The 20,712-nt window shown below is 41.5% G+C and overlaps 1 protein-coding gene across 1 annotated transcript; it reads right to left on the bottom strand.

Moving 5' to 3' along the window:
* Positions 1–3,187: 3,187 nt before the first annotated feature.
* LOC119878021 (ubiquitin carboxyl-terminal hydrolase 51-like) lies at positions 3,188–5,922 on the bottom strand. The gene is given in 5 exon segments (XM_038586511.1): positions 3,188–4,190; positions 4,193–4,324; positions 4,327–4,960; positions 4,962–5,448; positions 5,625–5,922. Coding segments are annotated over 4 exon segments (2,136 nt in total). The 5' UTR covers positions 5,400–5,448; positions 5,625–5,922; the 3' UTR covers positions 3,188–3,258.
* Positions 5,923–20,712: the final 14,790 nt, after the last annotated feature.

Here is a 20,712-nt window from a genome sequence, read left to right as displayed (position 1 = left end):
AGGAATGGGGGAAGGGCTAGAGTGCTAAGCAGACAAACTACAACTGCCTCGCTAAACACAGCCGCCAGGTATCACTCCCTTGTCACCGTCATGGTGACATGGTGTGCCATGTGATATAAAATAGTATGGAATGGCAAGATACACAGTCCCCTGGGAAGGTAAACTAGTACAGTACACCATGGAGAGGTGTGGTACACAATCATAAGGTGAGAGACACCATGGGGAGCTCAGGGACACTGGTGAGGAACAGTGTTGCCGCACACATACCAGAAAGGCCAGCCTCACCTTCAGCTTCTGCTGCCCCTCACCACCCAGTCTCTCATGACTACCAACTCTTACTTTGTTCTTTTCCTTGCATTGTACCTGGTACTCTCTCCCCACAACCTGGCTCTTTCCTCACTGAGCACCTCCCTTCTTAAGCAATCTCCTGCAGCCGAGTAGCATTTCATACACTGCCTTTGGGGGAAGATACAACCCTATCACACTGTATTATAGCACAGGGCACTTAATGAGGGCTTGATGGATAAAATAGGTGAGATCATACTACTGGGTGGGTGAATAGAGCAAATAACAGAATTCATCCTCACATTCAACAAACATTTATTAACACGGAAATGAATAAGGCTTGGCCCCCTGTTCTCAGAATGCTCAGTGCAGAGGGGCAAACAATCACAAAGCTCCAGTAGAATCACAGTAGAATATTACTGAGGTACAGACAAAGTACTTTGAGGCACAGTGGCAGGGACAGAGGGGTGAGGAAGGAACGATTTTCCAATTTATACCTGCCTAGAGCATTCAGAAAGGCTCCAGAGAAGCCATCTGTGAGTTGGGTCTTGAAGGAGGAATAAAAGCCACCAGGTAAACAGTCAAAGGAGGAGCTCCACAGGCTGGGACTCAGAGATGTAGGTAAGTAAGTGGATCAGGTAACCAGGCAGGAGTGATGGAATAAGGAAAAAAGAGAGGGAGTAAGGAATGAGTAGGACTGTCAAGCACAAGCCCACAGCTTTACTATGGAAATTTAAAGGTCTTGTTTCCTCATGGAGAGGAAGAGGAGGAGAAGGGTGGGACATCCTCAGATATGGGTCCCTGCTACTTCCTCAATCAGGCCATGGGGCTTGAACATCAAAGCCAGAATTTGAATTGTGATCTAATATCCCTAAGCCACTAAACTATCAAGAACTACGTTTTGGTAGCAAATAATTTGTATGAATAATGCAATTCTAAATGTGAGATAGTCCCTACTATTTTTATCTTTCTGAGATGCAGTTGATTCTTCCTAAGAAACAGCTCTACTTCCTTTAGAAATCAGATGGGGTTTGGAACCTGAAAAGGGAAGGTAGGCTAGAGTTCAGGCCTTGCAGTGATCTCAAAAATGAGTGGTAAAATTATGGTTAGGACTCTGTTTTTGGTTTTTTTTGTTGTTGTTGTTGTTTTTTAAAGGACTCTATTTTTTTTCAAATTCTATTTATGTATCAACATAAAATGCAACAAAAAATTAACCAGCCTTTTTTTGTTATTCCTATGTCCTCCTTTTACTTTTCATACCTGTATTTTTAGATGCTTAAATTAAAAAAGAATGTCTTTTAAAAACTTAAAAAGTTTTAAAATATTTTAATATTTAATATTTTTTCTACTTACATGTTTTTTTAATTTTGTATTTTTATTTCTGTCTTAAAATTTTTAATTTTTTTATCCTTTTTGTTTAAATACTTAGTTTTTGGGCAGCCCGGGTGGCTCAGCGGTTTGGCACCGCCTTCAGCCCAGGGTGTGATCCTAGAGACCCAGGATTGAGTCCCAAGAATCCCACGTCAGGTTCCCTGCATGGAGCCTGCTTCTCCCTCTGCCTGTGTCTCTGCCTCTCTCTCTCTCTCTCTCTGCGTCTCTCATGAATAAATAAATAAAATATTTTTTAAAAAATAAATACTTAGTTTTTATTTAAATCCCTCTAATTGGACTTCCTTAGAGTTACCTATATATCTTAAAATTCTCTATTTTTCTCTTAACTTGTCCTTTTTAAATTTTTTTTAAATTAAAACAATTGAAAACAAGTTTTGTCTTGAATTATTCTAAATTTTATTCCTTTAAAACTTTTCTGTAAACTTATATTTGAATTTTCATTCGATTCTGTATTTTTGGAAATTTTATATTTTAAACTATTCATGAATCTTGCTAACCTCTCATTTTCCAACACACATTTTATGGTTTAATTTTAAAAATTATTTATATTAACATTTTATTAAACTTTTAAGAGCTCCCTTCTCCTTTAACTTTTTACTTTTATAACTTTCTTTCACTTTTTTTGGTAAACTTTCATTTTTTATCTTTGTCCTTCTTTTATTCATTTTATCTTTTTAAAACTAAAAATTTCTAAAATTTATTTTTAAGCTTTATTTTAATAATTTTTAAATTTTAAATTAAAAAATTTAAATTTTAAGATATTTCTTTTAATATAGTTAAAATTTTCAACATTTAAAAATATTCTTTTTTTAAGATTTGTTTTTTAATTTATTTTATTCATAGACAGAGAGAGAGAGAGGCAGAGACACAGGCAGAGGGAGAAGCAGGCTCCATGCAGGGAGCCTGATGTGGGACTCGATCCCGGGTCTCCAGGATCACACCCCAGGCTGAAGGCGGTGCCAAACCGCTGTGCCACCGGGGCTGCCCTAAAAATATTTTCTTTTAAAATTAATAAAAAAAAATATTTTTTCTTTTTAAATGTTTTAAGGCTTTTGAAATTTTCTTTTACAATATCCTTTTCTCAAACTATTTGACTAATCAGCCACAGCTAGAACCCAATTGAGAAGCTTTTTGTTAATGTACGAATACTGTCTAATTTCCCATGGTATTTTTGTAGAAGCAAATGATATACAGTATAGCACTGGCAGAACATCTCCATTCCCACTCTCCCCACCTAAAGCATTCTGTTCATTTAATTATGCTTTATATGACCGTTTTCAACCTCTTCTCACTCCTCCCATTTCTTAAGGCTGAATGGTCACTAGTATTTTTTTTTTCCTCTTACAGATCCATAAGCCATGGTAAAATAGGTTCTTCATATCAAGGTGCTACTTGTAATATAGGTGCTGTTGTCCTTGTCCATGCCAGGTAGATTCTTGTGAAACTTCAAGAGGTGCTTGTTGTTGTATGGGTGTTGTCATGGTCCATTCCAGGTAGGTTTGTGTGTCACTTCAGGATCCTTGTATATTCACTTCTTTTACTTTTTTTTTTTTTTTTTTTCTGGAAAGTGGTCTCCTAAGACTAATCTTTCTCTAGACCCTGTTTGTGATAGAACAGTAAATACCCTTCACTGTAGAGGAAGTCCTCAATGGTAGCCTTGGTGATAATGGCATCATCACAGCTAAACCACTGGTCCTTTTGTTGCCGGATAAAGCTGGTGTAGTGTCCACTTTCCAAAGTTCCATGGTGATTAATCACTGCAAATAAGGAATACTTATTCTCATTGGATGTACAATCTGTTGCTGGCTGGCCTTCTTTCATTCTGCTCTCCTTAGTTGAGGCCAAAAATGGAGTCATGTCCAGATCCAAGGGAAAGGAGATAAAAGTATTAATCTTTCTCCTCTGTTTACCTACATGTTCAAATCTCTTGAGATGAAAACAGGCCACAATAGGTAATTTCTTCATTGTGAGTTGTTTAGTAGATTCCTGATAGCTTTGGCAACTACTGCATTTGATTTTGGCACTGCCTCCTAGGTACTCTGGCCTTGTAAACCACTGTAGGGAGTCTGTGAGTGAGGGAATTCCTGGTATGTGGTCATCCCTACTCACTGTGATGTCAGCTTTCTCTGGATTCTGGGAACTGAATGTGTCGCAAGAGCCAGGCAAGTCCAAACTGATGTCCCAGCATGGGTCTATTGTAGTAGAGACACTATGGCAAGCTTGACATGTGACATCGGACTGCAAGCCACCTGTAAAGATTTGGTCTATGATGCAGTTACAGCATGTGGAGTTATTGGCCTCCTGTTCCACATTATCATCTCTGCTGTGTCTATGCAGCACATCTAATATTGCAATAAGGAACTCATGGGCATCCTGCTGCCTATACCCTGCTAAATGTTCTGCATGAATCCATATTAGATGCAATAACTTATAGGGAATGTGAGGAGTTCGGCTCCCAGAGCACATAGCATGAAAAAGAGAAGACATTTCACAGACAAGACACAAGCTGGGCTTGTCATTCTACATTTATGCTTGTCAGAGAGAAAGAAATATTTCAATAGAGGAATATGGGTAAGTGCCTGGACAATACAATTCATAAAGCATGTGTTCCCAAGATTGATTAGCCCCCTCAGGCCTACAGTATAGACTTTTTTCTCCTCTTTTTCTTGAGTTTCACAAATTTTGGCTCCTGTTCCTTTGACTCACAGGTTGAATGCTTCTCTTCAACATCTGATGTTATACACTGTTGTTGAGAAACATCTGTTGAGATGGAAGTTAATAATTTCAAATTTTTCTCTTTTGTTTCTTTGGCAATCCATTCCATGTCTTTGTCATATATATAATCCTTACACATAAAGCAATATATAACCCCATGGTAGAGGTCTACAGCTAAATTGTGCTATTTTGTTTCTGCATGTTTGTGAATATGATTCTCAGTAAAGCAGCCAAAAAAGACACAGGAGAGACAAGAGTGGAGTCTGTTCATACGGGTACTACATACATGACAAATGCACGTCTTTGCCTTATGTTTCCTAGTTTCTGGGGTCCCACTCCATACGAAAGGCTGGTAGATCAGCCTCAGGTTCTTCCGCCAGTTCTTAGCCACTTTAAAGTTCTCCACATGAGAGCACCCCGTAGGACCCCGACCAAACTCCACCTCCAGCAACCAGTCCCCTAAACCACTTCGATCCCCAGAGCCACCTAGGCCACCAGAAAAGCTTTGCAGCATCTGAGGCCTAGATCCAGGGTCAGATGCTTTGCAGCATCTGAGGCCAGCCCTGGGGTCGCCAGGGCTGAGGTCAGGTCAGAGGCGGTGGGGGAAGGGGAGGGGGAGGATGGGATGGAGGCTGGGGTGGGGCCGAGAGCCCAGGCGGGCCTCGGGAGCGGGCCGAGGCTGGGGGCCTTGGGCGGGGCTTGCGGCGCTGGCAAAGGGGCGAAGAGCTGATGTAACAGCGAGGAGGGGACGAAGGGAGCACCTCCTTATCACCTCCGCTGTCACTCCACGTCAAGTTATCCTCAGGAACAGGCTTATGATCTTGTAGCAGCTCTAGCTTCATCTCCTTAGCATCCTGGCCTGAACACGCCTTTGTCGCCCCCACCGCGTCTTTCTCAATTTCCCCCGCCTTTTTGGCCTTCTCCTCGGGAGAGGCTCCTCCCCCACCTCCAGAGCTCCAGAGGACTAAAGAGCCGGAGGGCAAGGAAGTTTCCCGAACTTGGGCCATCACCTCACCGTCCGGCCTGAGAAGAAAGGCGTCTGCAGTGGAGCTGCGACTGTAAATGGAATGAAACAAGTGATTTCTGTGAATGATCTGACCAGCGTCATGGCCGCGGCGCGCCATTAGTGCCCCCGGCACCCCTCCCACCAAGAGCTCGGGCTGAGGTCGCTGCGCACTCCACCCCCTCTACTCAGGAGCTCCCAGAACTGCTGTGGAGACTAAGGCGATTACCTGGTTTAAAGGCGATCCGATCGTACTGGGAATGGGGGGAGGGGGGGCTGCGGTGGGCGAAAAGGAGGCAGACAGAGGGAGGAAACGTGGGGGGTGGGGTGTGGTACGGCCTGAGCTTTAGGGTAGAGATGGAATCTTTAAAAAAGGCGCCACCCTCTGTCTGGGTTTCCTAAGCCCTGAGCAGCCTTGCTTTGGTACAGCTTCCTCTGACGTTCTTTCCGTATATTCTAAACAAACAAACCAAACCAAACAAAAAAACTGGGGCCAACATTTTACCTTAAAAATAGCTAAAAGGGGGGCAGCCCCGGTGGCTCAGCGGTTTAGCGCCGCCTGCAGCCCAGGGCGTGATCCTGGAGATTATGGATGGAGTCCCACGTCAGGCTCCCGGCATGAAGCCTGCTTCTCCCTCTGCCTGTGTCTTTGTGTGTGTCTCTATGAATAAATAAGCAAAATCTGGGATCCCTGGATGGCGCAGCGGTTTGGCGCCTGCCTTTGGCCCAGGGCGCGATCCTGGAGACCTGGGATCGAATCCCACATCGGGCTCCCGGTGCATGGAGCCTGCTTCTCCCTCTGCCTGTGTCTCTGCCTCTCTCTCTCTCTCTCTCTCTCTCTCTCTCTCTCTCTGTGTGACTATCATAAAAAAAATATATATATATATATAAATAAATAAAATCTTTTTAAAAAATAGCTAAAAGGGAACCACCTACGGAAAATGGGCTCAGGGAAAAAAATGTGTCCTCCTACTCCCACCTTACCTATGCTGCTGGGTCTGGGTGTGTTACACCCTTGCCCCTACCTCCAAGCGCCCTTTTGGTCAGCCAAGCTCTTGGGCCCTCTCACGCTCATTTTACACTTGTGTTCCTTCTCACACTTCATTTCTTGTTTCAGTTCCTTCATTCCCTATTCCTCTGAGAATTTGGACTCCTCACACCCTCCAAGCGTTCACCGCCCCGTCTTCAGTGTGCGACCCCCAAAGTCCCCGTCCTTTCCCGCCGAAGGCCGGCCCCGCAACGAAGGCCGGCCCCGCAACGCCCCCAGCCCCGCTGTTTGTTTAAAGGTCTGGGTTACCTTGGGCCACAGGCACGTGATAGAGAACGTCAGCAGCTGCTGCTAAAGGCACTCCTCAGCCAGCGTTCTCCCCTGACCTTTCCTCAGGGCTGGTCAGAAGGGGGCCTCCCCCGGCCCCTCCCTTCTCGACATGTGGCCCCCAGCCCCGGATTCTGCTCTCCTGCATGATGAATGTCACGCTATCCTGCTTAGTCAGACCTCTTCCTGGAACAGATTCTACTGGAAGTAACCACAGCGACAGATTCTAGAGAAAACCCTTGACATGTAGATTCTGGTCTCACCTGGCTCCAGGCCAGCACTCCGCAGAAAAAAGATTCATTGGAGTGGGGGTTGGGTGGTCTCAAGGATGGCAGCTCTCTGGCATGAATCCCTCAGGGATCCATCAAAATTGGATCTATGGGAATTAAGTGAAGAGAGGAATATGATTCCGGAGTGGTGAGAAGAACCATTAGTAAGGGCTTCAGTCTCAGGTGGGAGAGCCCAGGCACCCGCTAGCTGCGTGAGCTCAGATAAAACACCTAATCTACCTGAGCCTTAGTTGTGTCACCTGTTAAAAAAAAGGTAGGAATAATGATCCTAACCTGTTATGAACACTAAATCATAATATATGTAAAGTAAAGGATCTTTGTGGCACCTGTTTCTTTCACATCTGTTTCTCAGTCCGCATTTTAAAATCTGCCTATAGCAAATGCCTGGTACTTAGAGTAGAGAAAAAGAGAACACTTCTCTCTTTCAAGATTCTCTCAAAGTTATCACTCAGTTCACCAGATTATCCCCTCCTAAGCAGTTCATGTATGGGAACACCCACTCAACAAGTGTACATGGATCCCATGACTATATTACTGTGCTAGGTTGTGCTGTGAGAAATACAGAATAAAAAGATTTATGTCCTCCAGGAGTTCATAGCCCAGGAGATTTTTCCTTCTCTTTAACGGATACAACATCCAAGGCTACAACCTCCCATGAAAGCTGCTATCTCTAGGGCTTGTTGTCCTTCCTGTCCAATCTCAAGGATATTCCTGCTCATCAGTGAAGATGTTTAATGCTACATTTAATCTCTCTGGAACAGTCAGGCACCTCCTTTCTAAGCCTCAGGATTAGGATTCAATTCTCTCAGGCTCAGGGGTGATATCGTAGGTGCCTTTCCAAAATGAATGTCAGTGATTTTAAGACATAAAAGAGATTCAGTAATCTATATGAATCTTCAGAATGGGCACAGATCATCATGATCTTGGAGAGAAAAACCACCATAACTGTCCCATAGCCCAGAGTGACTATAGATTGAGAGATTCAAGTAAGAGTTAGTCTTCAGATGAATATGTTTGCAGGAACATTTGCCTAGAAGACGAGAACAATGCTCTTATACTTTCCCACCATTACTAGTTGTGTTTGTAAACTTAAGCAAGCAACATATCATTTTTACAATTCAGTTTCCCAAGTAAGAAAGGAGTTGGTTTGACCTGTTAGCAGTTCTTAACATAAACTTAGCATAAATCCTAATGAGGTTTCCAATTCACAGATACTTGGCCCCCAAGTCAGTTAGTTAATGGCCATGTGGCTGACTGGAAAGGCCACTGCCACTCTCATGGCTTTAGCTGTCATAACTTCACACCAGAGAGGGGAGGCTTACTGTTTTCAAGCTATAATTTTCAGTTTCTCTGGATCCAATTAAGTGTTCATTAGAGGAGCTTCAGGAGATGGGATGACCTGTTTAAACCAATGTGCCTTTTGGCAGACTAGTTTGTCTTTCTCTGGAGTTTACAAAAGACTTTTAGTAAGTAATAATAACAAGAATAGCAGAGTTTTCCAACACCATGGAACTTGGCTTTGTGTAAATATTAGAGATTTTGACTTGGGATTTAGACAGATTGTACCAGTATGGAAGAGCATACATACAAGGAAGCAATAGGTGAAAGAAGCAGTAATGGAGTCACCAGTGAGTACCCAAGAGAAATTTGAGGGGAGGCAGGGTCACAGAAAGGAAATGGCATGCCCTCTTGCTGGCAAGTGGTTGAATGGCACAGGGGAAGATGAAGACCCCTGGTAGCTTGAGGGGGAGTCCCTCCTATCTCCCTTACTTCCTTCCCTCCCTCTGAATTACCCTTTGTCCTGGGTGTCCCTCCCTTGGCAGAAGTCTGGAATGGGGTAAGGAGAGAGCTTAGTGGCCCTGTAAGTCCCAGAAGTGCCACCCTTCCCTGAAAAACAGCCAGTCATCATCCCCACAAATTAGCCTGTTCTACCCAAACTAAACCTTGTGATTCTGATCCACTTCCTGACAAAAGAACCCTAAGGGTTATGACAGGGAGAGGGAGCAGGTCTTCAGGATGCCATGAAGTAATCCCAGAGGGGTTATTCCATCTCCAGAGTTGACTTTGGTTTGCATCCATCTCCAAGGATCTGGTCTCTCTCCTGATTTCCTCATTTTATACCTAGCCCAAGTGTATGACTTGGGCTGAAACCAAGAGTTAGACACTTAACCAACTGACCCACCCAGGTGCCCCCTGGACTCAGCCTCTCTTAAGAAAGGTCCTTTTGGGTCCCTCAGTTTGGATCCTTCCCCAGCCCCTCACCATCTTCTAACCCTGCCCCTTTGTTATGAAGAGACCATCTAAAAAGAAAGAAGGTATCCTGTAGAAGTGTAGCTGGAAAACGTGTGAAATCACAATCGTGTAAAAGTACTTGGCGGGAAACCTCTTTGGAACTATTGACTAATTTAAGAAGGAATTTTTTTTTTTCTAGGTAAAGGTATTTTCTCAGCCATGGCTAACAAAAGACTTGCTTATTTCTGGGTTAACAGACCTAGATGGAAATGCTGTATAACTATGGTGAGGCCCAGTAGTTTGTTTTCTGACAATTAACCAGCTAATACTGGTGCTAAATGTTGATGCTGCTGGTATAGGGACCAGACTTTGAGAACCACTTGTTGTGGGCTAATGTATAAAGAACCACAAGTCAAGGCCCTCTGGCCTTAGTAGCAGGAACCCTTTCTGGTGTGGCTGGTTTCCCAGGAGTATTATCTTGGCTTCTTTTATGTTTTCCTAACTACAGCAGGTGCTGGGGGTGGTTTTGAGGTGAGTAGAATTGGAAAGAGAGGGATCTGTATAAAACCTGTTTCTGCACTCCTGGTGCCTTAGGACCTATAGAACAGGCGCTCTGCAACTTCACACAGCATCTTTTTCCCAACTGGGGACTCTTTTTTTTAATAATAAATTTATTTTTTATTGGCGTTCAATTTGCCAACATACAGAATAACACCCAGTGCTCATCCCATCAAGTGCCCCCCTCAGTGCCCATCACCCATTCACCCCCAACTGGGGACTCTTAATCACCTCACTTCTGTGAGGCCAGCATTCTAAAAGGCAGACTTACAGCCATTGCCTGCCCTTGACTAGGTTTGCAGGAAGAGGGCTGTGGATTGGGTTCAGGTCCTTGGGGACTCACATTATCTGCCAACCTTCTGCCCTCTTTTCCTTTGGGTACCTTCTTCTGCTCCCTTTCTTTCTTGTGCCTCAGCTCCTAGCTAGTCTGCCTCCGGCCTTCCAAAGCAACAGCTTCAAACACCACTTCTATGTGCTCTCTCCTGCTCACAGACCCATGGTGATTCTCTGTAGCCTCTTGGTTTTTTAAAATGGCAAATTTCCAACTTACTCCAACTCTCCCTATCCCCAAATATGCCCAACTTCATCTTCACTTTCTTCCCTCATGACTCCAGTGCTTTAGCCATGGAAGCCTCTGTATTGTTCCTATCTATGAGATAACATATATGAAAACATCCAGTATGTCGGTCCAATCCCTTTCCTTCCCCATGGATTCTCATTTCAAAACATTTCCTAGCACAGACATTCTCAAACTTTTGGCACCTTGGCAGCTTGATGTAGCCTGTAGCTTCCTTAAAAGAATAATATTTTTTATAAATACATAAAGTTAAATGAAGAGAAGCATAACGGACATCTATTATATTGAATTACGGTTTTGAATTTTAAAAAAGACCATAATTTGATAACATGTTTCTTTATTAATGCATTAAATAATAGTATCTAGTGATAGACACAATAACATATTTTAAAATAGTGATGAGCATAAATGATACTTTGAGAAATGTGAAACAAATGTAATGGGATATGAAAATATTGGTGATATTGCCACATGTACTAATCATATTATTGTGGTTTCTTGCCTAGGTTAATAATTGAAGGACATGCTTAAATTAAGTTAAAGGTAAGTGAATTTACCCCAAAGATACAGATGCAATGAAACGCCGGGACACCTGCACCCCGATGTTTATAGCAGCAATGTCCACAATAGCCAAACTGTGGAAGGAGCCTCGGTGTCCATCGAAAGATGAATGGATAAAGAAGATGTGGTTTATGTATACAATGGAATATTACTCAGCCATTAGAAATGACAAATACCCACCATTTGCTTCAACGTGGATGGAACTGGAGGGTATTATGCTGAGTGAAATAAGTCAATCGGGGAAGGACAAACATTATATGGTCTCATTCATTTGGGGAATATAAATAATAGTGAAAGGGAATAGAAGGGAAGGGAGAAGAAATGGGGAGGAAATATCAGAAAGGGAGACAGAACATGAAGACTCTTAACTCTGGGAAACGAACTAGAGGTGGTGGAAGGGGAAGAGGGCGGGCGGTGGGGGTGAATGGGTGACGGGCACTGAGGGGGGCACTTGACGGGATGAGCACTGCGTGTTATTCTGTATGTTGGCAAATTGAACACCAATAAAAAATAAATTTATTATTAAAAAAATAAAGGTAAATGAAAATAAAGGCATGGGTATTTTCCTGTTCATATGCACAGACCTCTCTGAATTCCATATCATGACCCCTTTTGCTTCATAATGCCCTGAATATTTTGTTTGCTTAGTGGGCAAATTTGTTACAAACCTGTTATTACATGCATATTATGTGCTCTTCTCTCTACACCCGTTAGAATGTATTGTATCACCTGTGGTGCAAAGTAGGTATTGTTATCCACACCTTACAGATGGGAAAATGGAGGGATCATTTCATATTGACCCAGGATGATACAGATGAAAATGGGGACTCCCAGCCCTGGAGCCTCCAGAAATTTTGACACAGGGCTACATTCTCTCTCCTTATCATTTATTTGCTTCAGCTCTTTGTTTTATTTTTTTATGTTTTTATTTAAATTCATTAGTTAACATACAGTGTAATATTGGTTTTAGATGTACAATTTAGTGATTTAACACTTACATACAGCTCCCAGTGCTCATCGCGAGTGCACTCCTTAATCCCGTCACCCATTTATCCCATCCCCCACAGACCTTCCCTCTAATAACCATCAGTTTGCTCTCTATAACTAAGAGTCTGTTTCTTGGTTTGCCTCTCTCTTTTTTTCCCCTATGATCATTCGTTTTGTTTCTTAAATTCAACATATGAGTGAAATCATATGGTATTTGCTCTTTGGATGGTGGAATAAAATTGGAGTATATGGCTTAGTTCACTGTCTTTCCACACGATTCTTAGTAAATTACTGAGTATCTGTGTGAGAGTAAGGAAACCTCATTGACTGAAGAAACCAACAGACTGCATGTTCCAATAAAGGAGTGACAAGGATACTAGAGCTATAACTGAAGAGCTCCTCAGGTCTGACTATGAAAAGATTCTGAAACAGGAGCTTACCTGGAGGCTCGGCAGAAGGGCACAAATGTGGAATTGATATTCAGACAGTACACAGATTAGATGTCATGCCAAGCCCTGCTAAATAGACATACTATTGCAGTGATAGCTGAGAAACATTGATGGAGCTTATTGGCTACAGATTTGACCTGTCTCCTGGTAGCCAGTGCAGTTGTACTTTCTATTTTCTAAGAAGTACTCAGTCACTACTTTCCCATTATCTGTAAATTGCATAATTGGTACTAGTACTGAATACTTTAACTTTTATGTTAATTTTTTCTTCTCACTTCTTTGTTCTTTTTGACGTGGTCAAAGGGTACAATATTTCTTTTGATTTTTTTATTTTTATTTATTTATTCATGAGAGACACAGAGAGAGAGGCAGAGACACAGGCAGAGGGAAAAGCAGGCTCCATGCAGGGAGCCCGACGTGGGACTCGATCCCGGGTCTCCAGGATCACGCCCCGGACTGAAGGCGGCACTTAAACCGCCGAGCCACCAAGGCTGCTCTGGGTACAATATTTTGATATCTAAAATGCTAAGATTTTTAAATTAAAAAACAAAACATATAAAATCAAGAGACCACCAATTTTGGATAATATTCCAATTTTGAAGTTAAATAGAGGAGTCATGAGTTCTCTGAATTTCTGGGATAACAAAAGAAATATAAAAATGAACATCTATCTAGCCCATGTCATAGCGTTATAAAAAGATAAAGTAGTCTATATCAACTTCCAACAGTACAAGAATGTGTAAAATAGAAGACTATGTATCTGACATTAAAACCCATCAGTTATATAATTTTAGGAAGGAATGATTTATGTTCTTAAATTGATATTTTGAATAGATAATAATATGCACAAGAAGAAAATTCGAAGAGTACAAAACTGTACATAGTGAAATGTTTCCCTCTTTCTCCTGACCTTAGTCATTAAACTTCATCCTACCAGAGGCAACCACTATTCCTAGATTCATGTGTATCCTTCCAAAAATCTTCTATGGAAATACAAACCGAAATGGGTACTGCCTATTTCATTTTGAAAACAATGCAGCAGTAACATAAATATCATGCTTTCCAGTGTTCCTTAAACTAACAGTATATCATAGAAAGTATTCCAAACTAGAACAAAGTGAATCACAAACTTGCAGTTGTATAGGATGTATAAGTCTTGAGAACTAATGTACATGAAGAATATAGTTAATAATACCATATGAAATACTAATATATTGCTAACAGAGTAGACTTAAGGTATTCTCATCACACACAAAAAATGCTAACTATGTGAGGGAATAATGTGTTAATAAGTTTGATTGAAATAATCATTTCAATATGTATATGTATGTCAAACAATCATGTCATCATTTTAAATATATACAACATTTAACAATGCATTTTAGGGTGCACAATGAAAATTAGACTTTTCATTTATTATTTATAAATAACTTTTTTAGAGAGGGAAGGGGAGGGACAGAGAGAAAGGTACAGATAGAATTTTAAGCAGCCTGGATACCCCACACAGAGCCGGATGGTGGCTCAATCCCACAACCCAGAGATCATGATCTGAACTGAAATCAAAAGTGGATGCTTACAGACTGAGCCACACAGGCACCCTGAAAATTAGAGTTTCAAAAATAAGATTATCAGGAGAAGAATTACAGGCTGCTACTGGGTGGCTCAGTCAATTAAGCATCCTATCTGATTTAGGCTCAGGTCAAGGTCTCAGGGTCATATGAGCATTCCTCAATGGGGGCTCTGCCAGGAGTCTACTAGAGATGCTTTCCCTCTCCCTCTCAGTGTGTCCTTCCACCATCATGCACCCTCCCTCCCTCCCTCCTTCTCTCTCTCTAAATCAATCATTCAATCAATCATTTAAAAATGAAAGATAACATACTCACATGGCTGCAAAACTTATGCACCTTGATAATATTAACCATTTCCTTTATGGTAGGTACATTACTTGTTTCCTTCTTTTTCTCATTGCAATCATACTGCGAAGAATACACTTGTACAGCATCATTTCACACATCTATGTGTCTATCAGTGTGACAAATACCTGGAAATTTATTCCATAGCCATTCCCTAAGTGTCTCCTGAGTGTCAGACTAAGGACTCAATGTTCAGGATGACAACATGCTTAAGTTGCATTCTCAAGTCACATCTCACAGGGTGATGCAAAATGCATGATCATTATTGTGAACCCCAAATTATGGTTGTCAGTATCAGCAGTCAGGAGACAAAACAGCCATAGCAACTAGGAAAGACTGTAATCCATATGGTGTCCATTTGACACTAAAAGCACTATTGCTTTCAGCCCCAAGGGCCAAAAGAGTTGTGGGGGCTACTGTAAGAGTTCTGTACACCCCCACCCCAACCTTTTGTATCCATCTGTGAAAAGCAAAACTTTCTATGTGCTGGAGAGATGTTTCCTAGGACACAGGGTGTTTAGTGCTAAAATTGGGATAGTCCTGAGCCAACTGGTCAGTTGTTCACCCTTCCACTGTTTCTCAGATTCTTTTTTTCCCTTCTTTCTTTCTTTCTTTCTTTCTTTCTTTCTTTCTTTCTTTCTTTCTTTCTTTCTTTCTTTCTTTCTTTCTTTTTTTCTTTCTTTCTTTTCTTCTTTCTTTCTTTCTTTCTTTCTTTTCTTCTTTCTTTCTTTCTTTCTTTCTTTCTTTCTTTCTTTCTTTCTTCTCTTTCTACTTCTCTTTCTCTCTTTCTTCTCTTTTTAAAATTACTCTCTGCACCCAACATAGGGCTTGAACTCAGGACCCTGAGATCGAGAGTCGCATGCTCTACTGACTGAGCCAACTAGGTGCCCTTACCCTTCCACTGTTTCAACCAGAAAAGCTCTGTAAAATTCTACTTAAAATATGAAATTCGGAAAGAACACCATATGAAAAATTTACCAAACTTTATTATCTGTGCCTGAGAGAATGGGGTTAATGAGAAAATACTCAGGTGAAAAAGTATTGGCATTTGGAAAGATGTTACCAGTGTAAAGCTAGGGAGAAAGTCAGGGATTTTAGCTGACCTGTCAGTTTCCCAAATGTTTTATTTGGTGATAAGTCATCATGTTCAATGATCTCTGGCTGGTCCACCAAAAGATGTAAAGTGAATATGCAAAAGTCTTTTTCCAATAAACTTTATGTTTACCACCTTACTTCAAATAACCAACAGAGAGAAGTAACATTCTGAAAAACCAGACATTAAAATAATGAAAATAGGAAGAAAATGTGGACCTCAACATGCTCCCTATAGTGACAGAGCTGCAAAAAAAAAAAGTTTAGAAATCGGATCAAGCCAAGTCCATACACTTTAATAGAAGTTGGCTGTCGAGCTACAACTTCTATTGTATGTTAGATAGTTTTATCATCAATAGTTTATTCAGGGCACAAAAAAAGAATATATTTAAAATTTCCATCTCTATACTGACACATGTATTTATTTACATGATTGTACTGTTTGTAAATTATTTTTCAATACCATCTTTGCATGTATGTGGTCTCAAGTTTGTTTGTTTTTTTTTTCTCATGCCAGCTTTCATTTAGAGGTGAAAGGTGTTCTGGAAATCAGGATAGATTCTCTTCAGCTCTCAGTTGCTTCCCTGATTCTTCATTAGGATTTATCCTGCTGCAGCTCCATTTTTAATGACCTTGAGTACCCAGGAGCAGGGGTTGGCCCACTCTGTATGAGCTGGATGATAAAAAGGCCAAGTAACTCCAGCATTACGCAGTGAGCCTAGACCATCCTCTTTTCCTCTCCTGCTGCCAGCCCCCATCTCACGGTTTGCCAGTGATTGAGACTTGGGGCTCCTTCCATATGCCTTCCGTGACAATCAGACCTATGGAGGTCAAATGCTTTGGATTTTCAGGGACAGGTCTGATTACATCTAATTTTGTCATTTTGAAAACTGCAGTCTGATTCGTGTGTGGGCAAATGTGATTTCCATTTTTATTTATTTATTCATGAGAGACACAGAGAGAGGCAGGCAGAGACATAGGCAGAGGGAGAGGCAGGCTCCATGCAGGGAGCCCGATGTGGGACTCGATCCCGGGACCGTGAGATCACACCCTGCCACCCAGGCGTCCCGTGATTCCGTTTTTATAGTTTTATGAGGATTTATATGCCTATATTCACAAATTAAAGTCAAGTAAAAAAATCGGGACATAAAATCCTATTTATGGTATGATCATAGCCATCTAAAACATGCATATGCACAGACTACAAGAGGGGAGCAAATTTGTTACAGTACCAACAGTGGAGGTGTATGGTGATGCGATGACATTTGACCTTCTTTCCTCTTTCTTTGTTTTCTCAAATTGTTGTCATGTGCCTATGTTATATGTTCAATAAAAGATAAGAAAATAATAACCTTTTCAAAGCACGTTTCTCTATTTTTGTTTTTAAAGTATAGTTTCTGTATAATGTGACAGCTTCCCACCTTCCCTCTCTAGCGAGGACCCATTCCATCTACACACATGCCCACACACATGTTCACACACGCACCACCACCCCCATGCACACACACGGACACAAATTTGGTAACTTGGTAGCTACCACTGGCACAGCAATGAACATAGGTGTGATACTTGGTGAAGAACTATGGAAAGACTGCTATCCCCTGTCCCAGGGTAATGGATCCCCAGAGACAGAGGATCCCCTAATGCAGAAGTTCCTAAGAGTACAAGATTCCCTTGCTATATTACTGTTACATTGCAGATGGTGCTGGCTTTGGTTAAGAGATGTGCCCTTTGTTCTGACCCCTAAACACCTCTCTGCACCTCAATTATTTTCTCTACCAAGCTTACATATGAGAGAGTTAATAATTCCTGTCACCTGGTTTCTTTTAGGTAAGAAAATTTCAAGCACACCACGCTCAGTATTCTTACCAGAGGGGCATATTATTGCATACAAAATTTCTTTACGTGTCCTTCAACAAGAACAGAAAAAAAATTTCTCTAAATTAAAGTGTGTTTAAGAAATCAAGAAGACATCTCCTCCTTTCAAGTCTCTTTCTCTGAGTAAATAAACATTGTTTAAAATTGCAAAGCTATTCCCAGCACCATTTGTTTAAGGATGGCTTATATCTGCCAGAATCTGCAATTGGCACAACGTCTGTAAATATGTGACTGATATTTTCACGGGCATTTTTCATATTTCATTTCCCATGAACGTGACTATTTTGTATGTTTTCTGTCCCTCATCTCTTACTGCCCCCACATTACCTTCAGTAATCCAAGCATTTCATTTTTTATCTTTAACTTTTTATTGTAGAAAATTGCAAACACATAAAAGCAGAAAGAAAAGTACAATGCACTCCATGTACCCATTAAGCTCAAGAGTCATCAACTTCAACAATCATTAGCTTTCTTCAGTTCTTGTTTCATCTCTCTCCCATCGTACTTAACAAAAATGTTGTTTTGTTTTGTTTCTCTGGAGTACTGTGAAGCAAAATGTAGACATCAACTCATTCCATCCAGAAATACACTTTAGTAGATAAGGACCGACCGGTTTTAACAGAACCACGGCACAGCATCAAAGCCAAGAAAATGATCAAGACTGACTTAGCATCATCTACTACCCAACAATGTCCCATTTCCCCAATTGCTTCATCAAACTTGTATTTACACATGATTTATGTATTCATACAGTTTGTTTGCTCAAATTAGGATCGGAAAAATCCCATGCACTGTGTATGGTTGATATGTGGCTTAGTCTTTTAATGTTTTACATTTCCCCCTCATCTTTTCCATGCCGTTTATTTGTTGAAGAAAATACACTCTGCTCACTCTCTTGCCAGAACTGGAGAAACAAAGGGATCCTGGTTTAGAAGCCCAGCTGAGGCATAATGGCAGTCATGGTTTTTCTGGTCCTTGCGCCAGAGGGTCAGGTCTGGGCATGTTTTGGGTCATACCTTTCTTCTTTTTTCTATTTAAAAAAATGCTCTAATGTGCTTAATGTGTTATAACTTTAATAGTGAAAAATAGAGATGTAAATAGAAACAAGGGACCCTTAGTCAGACCATATACCCTGGTTTTTATTGTCATTGCGGAACGGGTACATATTCCATGTTCCATTTATAGGAATTAGGGCTCATCCCTCCCCATCAATTTTTGACCCACAAACACACACATCAGTCCCAGGAATTGCCTCAGTCAGTTACTTTCCATCCTTACAACTAGTGCACTGGAAGAACAGTGGTGAATCTTGTCAGGATCCCTTGGAAAGATTGCTCTCCTCTACCCAAAAGGGAAGATTCTTAAACATGTCCATGCATATTCCCAGGAAATAAAAACCCCTTGGACCCACTCCATTCAGATCTTACTAGGTTCTCCAAGGAACGGTAGTAGAAATTGGAGACTAGTGTATCAGGTATCATGTTCATCCTGGATGAACTGCCATTTCCTCTTGTTTTATATTCAAGAAAGGATCAGTCCCAGCTTGACACTTCTCATCTAAGTAGGATCAGTAGGGGTGACAGAGGCCAGAGGTAGTGCGCACCATCTTTTGCTCACAGGATGGGATAAGTTCCAGAAGCAAAGTCGTATAATGGTAATACTAGTTTGAAATAATAAATGTAAATATTTTTTGTTATTTTTGCAATAAGTCTTTCACCTTCCAATAGTCATTCTGGCCCTGGGGTGGAGGAAAGTGTTTACGTCCCCTTGAGAGGAAGAATGACATGATATGGGAGAATTAGGCCACTGACTCTTAGAAAGAAGAAGCGAATGAAAGTGTTTCTTTCTCAGAAGAAGTGAGGAAAGGAGAGGTGAGGGAAGGATATAGGGAGGTAAGGATGGAGGGAAGGAGAGGGAGAGAGAGAGAGAATTATTAGATAGATATCTGTGTCCTAAAATCATCTTCTGAAAAGTCCTGTAAGTGGTGGTATTAGATGGGTTTGAAAGCTGAGTACAGAGGCAGCATGTGCCAACAACACTGGAGCCAATATGACTGTTGGAAGACAAAAGCGCTGTTGTAGTCTGTGAAGGCACTTCACTCAGAATGGATATGGAGAGATTGGACCCACATGTACATTTCTATAACTTCCTCAGCTCCCGTTTGCTTTAGGAGATATTAAGACTATTTTACCAGCCTTTTGGAAGGATACAGAAAACAACTGAACACTGTTCAACACATCAGAGTGACTCTAAGCGAGGTGAAGGGATCTTGGAGCATACTGGTCTGCAAAGTGGGATGTGTACACATATGAGGTGGGTAAGAAGAGCATTTAGGTGTGGAGAGGAAGCACTAGAAATTCTAAGCATATTTAATTTTATCACATCCTTTTAAAATTCCTAGTTTTAGCACATGTTTTATGATGTGCACTGTATACTAATACAGTGTCGCCAGTATGTAATCTGTAAATTAATAGATAACAAACATGTTGGAGGTATGTGCTCAAAATCTCCTTACTGGTGCATGTATTAGATTCTCAGGGCCACTGTAACAAATTAGCACGGACTGTGTAGTTGAGAGCAACAGAAATGTATTCTCTCACAGTTCTGGACGTACAAGTCTCAGGCAAGGAGTTAGCGGGGCCATGCTCCCTCTGAAGCCCCTAGGGAAAGATCCCTTCTTGCCTCTTCCTAGCTTCTGAAGAGTTGCAGCAATCCTGGCTTTTCCTTGGCTGGTAGATGCATCATTCCAATCTCTGCTTCCATCCTTGCATGGTGTGCTCCTCCAAGTGAGTCTGTGTCTCTGTGTATTCTCTCTCTCTTTTTAAAAATATTTTATTTATTTATTCATGACAGACACAGAGAGAGAGAGGCAGAGACATAGGCAGAGGGAGAAGCAGGCTCCACGCAGGAAGCCCCACGTGGGACTCGATCCCAGAACCCCAGGATCACTCCCTGAGCCGAAGGCAGACGCTCAACCGCTGAGCCACCCTCTATGCGTCACTCTCTCTATTTTTTTTTTTTAATATGACAACCGTCATACTGGGTTTAGGGCTCACCCTAATCCCAGTAAGGACTTATCTTAACTAACACCTAACATCTGCAAAGACCCTGTTTCCAATAAAGTCACAATCTGAGATAGACATGAATCTTGAGGGCACGCTATTCAACCTAGTGCACAGTGTGTAATGAAAAACAACCAGAGGCCATTGTTGTAGTGAATGTCGTTCTAGGCACCCACGTTGGAGTTAACTTTGAGTTGCAACAAAATCTCAAGGGGATCCATAAGTCTGGCAAGAGGAAAGTCCAGTTAGGAAGCAGTATTCAACTTACATTGCCACATAATCAGAATCCAAAGAATAGCACTCAGGCTGAGGACACTTCTGTATGGTCACCACCAGACATCACTTAAGCCACACTCTGTCCTCCAATCCACAGACATCATTTTATAGAGGAGAAGAAGTAAGT

The sequence above is a fragment of the Canis lupus genome, chromosome X, assembly GCF_011100685.1.
Source record: "Canis lupus familiaris isolate Mischka breed German Shepherd chromosome X, alternate assembly UU_Cfam_GSD_1.0, whole genome shotgun sequence".
NCBI lineage: Eukaryota > Metazoa > Chordata > Mammalia > Carnivora > Canidae > Canis > Canis lupus.
Note: the sequence above shows the minus strand (reverse complement) of the source record. Positions and strands in the feature narration are given on the sequence as shown.